Source organism: Babylonia areolata, chromosome 6, assembly GCF_041734735.1.
Source record: "Babylonia areolata isolate BAREFJ2019XMU chromosome 6, ASM4173473v1, whole genome shotgun sequence".
Lineage (NCBI taxonomy): Eukaryota > Metazoa > Mollusca > Gastropoda > Neogastropoda > Buccinidae > Babylonia > Babylonia areolata.
The window spans coordinates 11646257-11656256 of NC_134881.1; the positions used below are offsets into that span (position 1 = coordinate 11646257).

A 10000-nucleotide genomic window follows, 5' to 3' on the forward strand; every position below is an offset into this window, starting at 1 on the left:
TGTTACCTACACAGGATATGAAAACATGAAACATGGTCATGATATTATTGAGAGGGCTGGGTATCCAATGTGGATGGACCATAGATATCATTGTGACAGCGTTACACATGAGACATGATGCTTTTTTTTCTTTTCTTTTCCTTTTTTTTTTTAAATCGCGAGCATGCTTGAGTTGCTAGTAGCGAGAGATTGAGCGATCAGAGCGAGGAGTACATGACTACGAAACGAATGCGAAGTGGGAAGTACATTTCACCCTCACCTCGCGGCAAAGCTGCTCTGAAAGCTACCCAGCCTTGACTCGCGAGATCCTCCCTCGCCACTCTTGCCGCGAAGTGAAACACACACACACACACACACACACACACACACACACACACACACACACACACACACACACACACACACACACACACACACACACACACACACACACACACACACACACACACACACACACACACACACACACAAAAGAAACGCAGCTTCCTAGATGTGTCTCGCGAGAACCTTGCTTAACTTGTGTGTAAGAAACGCGTCGCGTGACAAAGAAAAAAAACAACTCATTTACTGGAGCCCCATACACACAGTGAGCATTCACTAGCTGTCGCCGCTGTTCTGTCTCCGCTTTGCCAGAATGCTCATCAGTTCTGAGCTGGGGTTCGCGTCTGTCTTGTTGGGCAGCAGCGACTGCTTTTTCGTCTGCTTGACACCCGGGCTGACAGCGTCCGGTTTCCTGCCCCCAGCTTCCGCTTTTTTGTCATTGGATTCCGGTTTCTTGCTAGCACCGTACGGTTTCTTGACACTGGTTTCCGGTTTCTTGCTACCAACATGCAGTTTCTTGACACTGGTTTCCGGTTTCTTGCCAGCAACATCTGGTTTCGTGACACTGGTTTCCGGTTTCTTGCTAGCAACATGCGGTTTCTTGACAATGGTTTCCGGTTTCTTGCCAGCAACATCCGGTTTCGTGACACTGGTTTCCGGTTTCTTGCCAGCAACATCCGGTTTCTTGACACTGGTTTCCGGTTTCTTGCTAGCTGCCCCGATTTTGCTGGTGGCTTCCGATTCCTTGCTAACAACACCCGGTTTTATGCCAACACTCTCTAGTTTCTTGCTACCGACTCCCGGTTTCTTGCTAATCTTGGCAGACGCACCAGGCGCAAGGCCGTTGTCACATTTACTCCCCGCCTTGAGTTCCGTTTTGTTGTGAGGAACGTTGGCATAGAAGTTCTTGTTGTCGTTCTTGTTGTCGTTCTTGTTGTCGTTCATGTTCTCGTAGTTCTCCCCGTCACTGTCACTGTCAGAGTCTTGCTCAGACTGCTGGGGTTTAGGCTTGGACTTGTTGTGACTCTGCAGGGACTGAAGGATTCGTTTGTGCGCTCCTCCTGGCGAAGAGGATGAGGTTTTGAACTGGGGCGTGGAGGAGGCTTTTTGGAGCTTTTTGCCGGGTGCACCACCACCCAGATCCCGGCCCAAGACGGGAGAAGGGCTGTGGGCTTGCTTTGCGGGCGGCAGGCGGAGGCCTTTCAGGGTGTCGGCCACCTGCTCCGGGGTGGCCATGTTCATCAGGGACTCAGATCGGATGACGGTCTTCTCCGTGGGTGAGGCCGCGTCCCGGGGAATGTTGCCGTACACGTGGCGCCCTTCTTGGGACAGGTTTTGGTAATCCCCCCTGTCCTCCTCCTCCTCCTCCTCTTCGTCGACCTGCTCCAACGCCACCGCCGACTGCTGCTCATCTTCCGGCCGCTTAGGATCGTGGTCTGAGTCCGGCACGTTGACATAGCCCTTCCCTCCCGAGAGGCAACAGGGCGGGGGAGGAATGGGGTCCGGGGCGCTGTACACGTCATCGTCCAGGTTCCCCGCGCGGGACAGTGGCGGCGTGGGGCTTACCGAGTCCATGGGCATGTAGAGGGGGTCCAGCACGCCCTCCACCTTGGGGCTGGCCGGCAGCTTGCCGTCAAAGCCCGGGGCGATGGTCATGGGCATGGACTCGGGGCGGCTGTCCATGCAGACGATGTAGGACCCCGTCCCGCTGTCTATCCTGGGCTTGTTGGCTCCCACGTTCACGTAGACGTCGTGATCACTGCTGACAGGGTGCCCATCATGGTGGTGGTGGTTCTGCCGCCCAGGCTCGTCGTTGTTGGGGACGATGTCGGAGGTGGTGGAGGAGGAGGGGGCACGAGGGGGGACGGGCCGACTACGGGAGCCGGAAGAGGAGGAGTTGCTCCGCCAGGTCTGGTAGCGGAGGCGGGACAGAAAGGAGCTGTCGTCCCGGGTCAGCCCGTACACGTTCAGCTTGGGCAGGGGCGGCGGGGGGTGGTTCTTCCGGTGCCTCCTGTCAACACAACAACAGTGAATACCAAAAAATAAGAAATAAATTTAAAAATAAATAAATAAAAAAATAAAAGAAGAAGAAGAAGAAAATATCCTACGATGTATGGACAAAAATATTGATATAAAAAAAAGAAATAAGGTATGAAAATATCCTACAATGTATGGAAAAAAATCTTGACATAAAGAATATTTTTTTTAATATAAAATATCCTACAATGAATGAAAATAATTTTGATATAAAAAAAAATAATTTTAAAAAGATATGAAAATATCCTACAATGTATGGAAAAAAATCTTGACATAAAAAATAATTTTAAAAAGATATAAAAATATCCTACAATGTATGAAAAAAATCTTGATATAAAAAAATAATTTATAAAAGATGACAATATCCGCAATGTATGGAAAAAAAAATCTTCATATAAAAAAAATAATTTTAAAAAGATATAAAAATATCCTACAATGTATGAAAAAAATCTTGATATAAAAAAAAATTTTAAAAAGATATGAAAATATCCTACAATGTATGGAAAAAAATCTTGATATAAAAATGATTTTAAAAAAGATATGAAAATATCCTACAATGTATGGCAAAAAAATTTTGATATAAAAAAATAATTTATAAAAGATATGACAATATCCGCAATGTATGGAAAAAAATCTTGATATAAAAAAATCATCAAAAAAAAAAATCAAAATATCCTACAATGTATGGAAAAGATCTTGATATAAAAAAAATAATTAAAAAAAAAGATATGAACATATCCTACAATGTATGGAAAAAATCTTGATATAAAAAATAGTTTTAAAAAGATATGAAAATATCTTACAATGTATGAAAAAAATCTTGATATAAAAAAAATCAAAAAACAAAAATATGAAAATATCCTACAAGGTATGGAAAAAAAATCTTGATATACGAAATAAGATATGAAAATGTCCTACAATGTATGGAAGAAAATCTTATAATTAAAAAATAAATAAATAAATAAATAAATAAAAGAAAATATCCTACAATGTATTGGAGAAAAAAAATCTTGATAATATAGAAATATCGTACGAGTGCACAATTTGTAGTACTGTATTGGTGGATACAGATTTTTTGTTTTCCACTTCCCACGTCTTTTTCACGTGTGCTCTTGTGTGGTACAATGCACTATTGTGTATATGTTTTGTTTCGTGTGAGGCGCTCAGAGTCCATCTATGGGGGAGGGGGGGGAGGGGGGTGCGCCATTTAAGTACAATATATTGTCATCATTTAAAGATCTTGATACAGTTTCAGTTTCAGTAGCTCAAGGAGGCGTCACTGCGTTCGGACAAATCCATATACGCTACACCACATCTGCCAAGCAGATGCCTGACCAGCAGCGTAACCCAACGCGCTTAGTCAGGCCTTGAGAAAAAAAAAAAAAAAAAGGTGAATAAATGATAGATAAGCTTACACAAATAAATAAATAATAAATAATAACTATAATGTAAAAAAAAAAGAAAAAAAAAGGGTAAAACATGAAGACACACATTCACATATACACCCACACATGCATAACAGATATGCACCGAACATGCAGTTTCACAGATATGAAAGCACAGTCAAATACATATAAACGTACATGAGCTCCAACACACACACACACACCACACACGTTACCCTGCACCTCCTCTACCCCCCTCCTCCACACACTCATTTCTAGTCTACGTATCACAGCTTCCACGGCACACACACACATACATACACACACACACACACACACACACACACACACACACACACACACACACACACACACACACACACAGATGAACACTTACTTGTACAAGCGCACACACATATGCCCATATCTCCACACACATATGTACAAAGAGATATATATATATATATATATACGTTCCAATATCCTGTTGCTCCCACAGTGTAGGCATGCATACACTCACATACCTCATCCTCTACCCCACCTCCCCCCGCACCCCCACCTCCCCCTCACACACACACACACACACACACACACACACACACATACACACACACACACACGCACGCATGCACGCACGTGCACAGAACTCTACTGACACTTGTGTACACTTACACTCTCGCGCATGCACAAACGCACTCAAAAATAGACCCACACATGCCCACAAACACACACATACACACACGCACAGAGGCTGATTGGCCGCAAGAGGGGTGGGAAAAGATCTCTGATGCCAAGAAAGTGGCGTCTAGTGTGTTGCTCAGTCTATTGTATTTGGAAAAGCCCACAGAGACTCTGTTCCGTTTTGAAGAAATTTGCGCAATGTTGTTTTGGAAATGATGCCGATATTTGTTTGATTAGCAAAGCATCGTGCTCTACCTTTCATGTTAGACTTACGGCCACTCCCTCTCTCTGCTTTTATTTCTTTGAGGCGATCGATGGTGTGATGGCCTTGTACCTGTTCTTTTTGATATTCTTTGACTTTTCTGAGGATTTCCGATTTTCCTAGATGTAGGCCGCTCGTTGGTGTTGCGTTACCAGCAAGTCTGTCAGCTCGCTCATTTCCCTTAACACCTGCATGTCCCGGGCAGTATGACCATGTGAGTTTTTTAATCTGAAAGTTGCGCATTGCCTTATGCCACTCTGGGCTTCCCATTCCGTTTTCAATTTTCTGTATGAGGTTCATCGAGTCGGTTAGAATCATGGCATGTTGGTTTCCGGGCGTATGGATGGACGATAGCCACTGGAGGGCATGTGTCACAGCTTCAACTTCCATCGTTAGGCTGGAGGTTGTGACTTTGTAGGCAGCATTCTCTTCCCTAACTGTTTTTCCATTTTGTTTCGCAGTGAATCCCCAACCGGATTGGTCTTTGGTGACTGAGCCATCTGTGTATATGATGATGTCCTCTTCTTTACTGTTTTCTTTTATGAGTAGCTTCACTTCCGCATCAGTTTTGCCCTCTGGTCATTCCCGACAATGTCTTCCTAGAGTGGGTGAAATGGCTGTGTTGAATAGATGGTTGAGGTTTTCGGGGTTTTTCTCCCATTCTTTTGTTTCTTTCAGGTCTTGTAGTCGGCATACTAGCTGGATTGTGTCTTCTGCTTGCCCCATCCATGATCTTCCTCGTCTTAGGCGGCTGCCTTTTGGTTCTTTGACTGCGTCATGCAGTGGGTTTTTAGGGTTTTCTAATGCTTTGAAGTAGGTCTTGACCTGTTCTAACTTGTTTCTGGCCTGCACTGAAGGAAGGTCAAGCAGGTATCGCATGGTTTCTGTGGGCGTGTCTTTTGTTGTTCCAAGGATCAGCCTCATAGCTTCATTTTGGACTCTTTCTAATTTTAGGAGGTTGCTTTGAGACGGTGTTGTTAGCCCAAGTCCGTAGTCGATCACACTGAGGACGAGTGATTGGTATAGCAGGAAGAGGTGGCGTTGTTCAATACCTTTGGTTGCCATTGCTTTTAAGACTGAAAGGCCCTTTTTGCATTTGAGAACAGTATTTTCCGTATGTTTTCTGAAGGTCAGCATCCTGTCGAAGTGTATTCCTAGGTAGCGTAGGCATTCAGTTTTCTCGATCTGAATCCCATCGAGTGACACAGAAGGTGGTGATTTGCTCGCGGTTCTGTTGTTCAGGGTGCACAGCAACGTTTGGGCTTTCGCTGGATTGATGGAAGATCCTGTGTCTTTGCACCATTGAGCAATATTGTTTAGTTGTTTCTGGACGGCTTTAGTTCTTGATATAGAAATATCGTACAGCATACTAAAAAAAATTTTCGATATACAAATACCCTACAGTGCATTTAAAAATCTCGACATAGAAATGTACAGTGTATTTAAAAATGTTGATACAGAAATATCGCACAGTAAATTTTAAAATCTCGATTAGAAATATGGTACAGTGTATTTGAAAATCGTGACAGAAAAATATCGTACAGTGTATTTCAAATTCTTGATATAGAAATATCCTACAATGTATCTAAAAAAAAAATATCAAGGGTATTTGAAAATCGTGACAGAGAAATATCGTACAGCGTATTTTTAGTTCTTGATATAGAAACATCGCACAGTGTATTTCAACAAATATCCTTGTGTCTTGAGGACATCAAGGACTGGAAGGGGATGACCTTTCCCCGGACCTTCTCTGCACAGCCATCAACAGAACAGCGTCAAGGAGGTCGTCTGTTGTTCTTCTTCTTCTTTCCCTTACACGACCAACATCGATGACTCTGTCGTGGTTCATGCATGCTGGGTATTTTCGCTTCTTCATAACCCACCGAATACTGACGTGGGTTACAGGATCTTTAACGTGAGTATTTGATCTTCTGCGTGCGTAATACACATGAAGGAGGGGTTCAGGCACTAAGTAGGTCTACACATATGATGACCTGGGAGATCGGAAAAATCTCCACCCTTTACCCACCTGGCGCCGTTACCGAGATTCGAACCCGGGAGCCTTAGATTGAAAGTCCAACATTAAACCACTCAGCTATTGTGCCCGTCAATAGTGTTGTGCTGTTGACATAGATATATGATAGATTCTTGCAACACAATATCATAACACAGCACGTGTGTATAACAGCAATATGACTTGATTTGAAGCGAGACCCTTTTGGGTCCAACAAGATCCAATAGACGTTACTGACTAGTTGCCTGCGCCTGCTCTCTGCACTATGCCTACAGGGATTGTCACAATGGATTATTTTACTTTCATTAAGAAACAGATGCGATGGACACAACAGTCTGTCTCTTCAGCCCCAGGACTCCATAATTGAGGAACTGATTGTGATGATGATGAGTATGGTGATGATGAGAAGTATGATGATGATGAGGAGGAGGAGGAGGAAGAGGATGGGGAAGAGAGGAGGAGGAGCTTGAGGAAGAGAAGGCAGAGAAAAGAACAGAACGGAATGATTTATTGTGGCGAAATCTTAGTGAAAGGAGGAGTTTGTATTATACTCCATGTTTGGTGATATATATACTTACCATGTCAAACTGATGCAAACTAGGCCTATCGGTTTGCTCTGCTTGGCCAAATTTCGCGCAGCTAACAGTGAAAACACGACCAGTCTAGCCCGGTCCGCTCTTAGCCAATCAAACGCCTCCAAAAGCTATAAGCGCTGACTTAGTGAACAGCACAGTACACGAAAATGGAAAAATGAATTTGGGGGAAAATGATCAGAGACATAGAGACAGACTGTACACGTATGTACCTTTGCATATGTAAGTCGTAACTATTGTTGTCAGCCTTCGAAATGTGTGAGGGCATACTACAATTTGTGTTAAAATACTTCTTCTTTTTTCAAATGTTTGGCAAATGTGTCAACGTACATCTGCACCAAATGATTAATGTGTGGTGGTGTTAAAATGTCTATATTGCAATTTGTTTGCCTTTGACATAAGTAAAACTTGCTTTGCAAGTGGAGGAAAACATCGCAAACGTCCATCCGTTAGTCGGATGGTTCTGAGGGCTGAAAAAGGATGAAAGGATTGTTCGGTGAACATGGTGGGTAATTTTGTTGTGGGTGAACCAACATTTCGCATTTCTTAATTTGATGAGAGCATATTATTGTAGTTTTTTCCTTGATTAGCCACCAACACCCCCCCCCCCCCCCTCCCCCCCTCCCAAAAAAAACCCCAAACAAACAAAAAACAAAACAAAACAAAACAAATGGGAGATATTATCATTACCTTACTTTCTGCTGTATAGGAGCGCGCGCGCGCGCGCACACACACACACACACACACACACACACACACGCATACACACATACACACACACACACACACACACACACACACACACACACACACACGGGCGCGCGCGCGCGCGCGCACGCACAAATGAATAAGTCGAGTGATGGCCTGGAGGTAACGCGTCCGCTTAGGAAGCAAGAGAATCTGAGCGCGCTGGTTCGAATCACGGCTCAGCCGCCGATATTTTCTACCCCTCCGCTAGACTTTGAGTAGTAGTCTGGACACTAGTCATTCGGATGAGACGATAAACCGAGCTCCCTTGTGCACCATGCGTTAGCGCACTTAAAAGAACACACGGCAATAAAAGGGTTGCTCCTGGCAAAAGTCTGTAGAAAAATCCACTTCAATAGGAAAAACAAATAAAACTGCATGCAGGAAAAAAAAAAACACCAAAAAATGGGTGGCGCTCTCAGTGAAACGACGCGCACTCCCTGGGGAGAGCAGCCCGAAATTCACACAGAGAAATCTGCTGTGATAAAAAGAACTACAAATACGAATACAAAAATACTAATCACTGACACTAACCTCACTAAAACGATGATGACGACGAAGATGACGACGGTGAAGATGACCCCACCGACCACAGAGAAGACGATGATGGCTTCCTTGGAGAGAGATCCTGCACAGAGCGATGTGAAGGTCATTGTTGGTATTGTTATTGGTTTGTTTGTTTGTTTGATTGATTGTTTGCTTAAACAAATCTTTAATCCGAAAGCATGTAATACATGCACACATAAAGACCAACAACGAGCCAACAGTTTAATTCGTGCTCGTGCCCGCTGGCGATTATTACTCTCTCTCACACACTCACACACACACACACACACACGCACGCACGCACGCACGCACACACACACACAACATTTTCATGTTGACAGGAATGCTGGTTTGAAGCAGTTCTTTTATTTCAAGATGTCATGATACATAATCAGAAATGATTCGACTTGACTGACTCTCTCTCTCTCTCTCTCTCTCTCTTGCTCATGGAATAAAATATTATTATGTAAACACTGTATTATCTATGAATGTCTTTGTACTATGCATGTACGCTTTTCAATGTATATGACCATGGTCATTTGCCTGAGAGCCAATGTGGATTCCGGAAAGAACGTGGAACCACCGACATGGTGTTTGCTGCAAGGCAGCTGCAAGAGAAATGTCAGGAGCAAAATGCTGATCTGTTCTCCACCTATGTCGACCTCACTAAGGCCTTCGACACCGTGAGTAGAGAGGGACTGTGGAAGATCATGGCCAAGTACGGATGCCCTCGGAAATTTATTTCCTTGGTCAGCCAGTTCCATGAAGGCATGCAGGCTCGAGTCCAGGACAATGGCGAAACATCTGCTCCTTTTGCTGTCACAAATGGTGTCAAGCAAGGCTGCGTCCTGGCTCCAACGCTGTTCTGCCTCATGTTCTCTGCAATGCTTACTGATGCCTTCAGAGATGGCGATGTTGGAATCGGCCTAAAGTACCGAACAGATGGCAAGTTGTTTAACCTCAGAAAGCTTCAAGCAAAAACGAAGGTCATGACAGACATCATCAGAGACTTTTTGTTTGCTGATGATTGTGCCCTCAACGCTGGATCTGAAGCTGACATGCAACTCAGCGTCGACAAGTTTGCCACTGCCAGCAGGAACTTCGGCCTTACCATCAGCACGAGGAAAACTGAAGTTCTCCATCAGCCAGCCCCAGGGAAACCCTCAGCCAAACATCACAGTCAACGGTCAGAGACTCAGTGCGGTGGAGCGGTTCACATACCTTGGCAGCACACTGTCACGAAATGCGACCATCGACGATGAAGTGAACGTCAGGATTGCAAGAGCAAGCGCAACTTTTGGCAGACTCAGTGCAAATGTCTGGAACAGAAGAGGCATTAGTCTTGAGACCAAGCTAAAGGTCTACAGAGCAGTAGTTCTCCCCACACTACTGTACGCCTGCGAAACTTGGACAG

At 44.2% G+C, this 10000-nt stretch overlaps 1 protein-coding gene across 3 annotated transcripts in view; it reads right to left on the minus strand.

Annotated features, from left to right (window-relative positions):
- Positions 1-10000, minus strand: part of LOC143282731 (uncharacterized) — a 45349-nt gene that overhangs the window by 4272 nt on the left and 31077 nt on the right. For all 3 annotated transcript variants that reach the window (XM_076588462.1, XM_076588461.1, XM_076588460.1), the window contains exons 3-4: positions 8575-8668; positions 1-2332 (exon numbers count right to left, since the gene is read on the minus strand). The exon at positions 1-2332 is cut by the window's left edge and continues 4272 nt beyond it. In XM_076588462.1, coding sequence (XP_076444577.1) covers positions 598-2332; positions 8575-8668 — 1829 coding nt within the window. In that variant the 3' untranslated portion in view covers positions 1-597. The remainder of the gene's footprint in view (positions 2333-8574; positions 8669-10000) is intronic.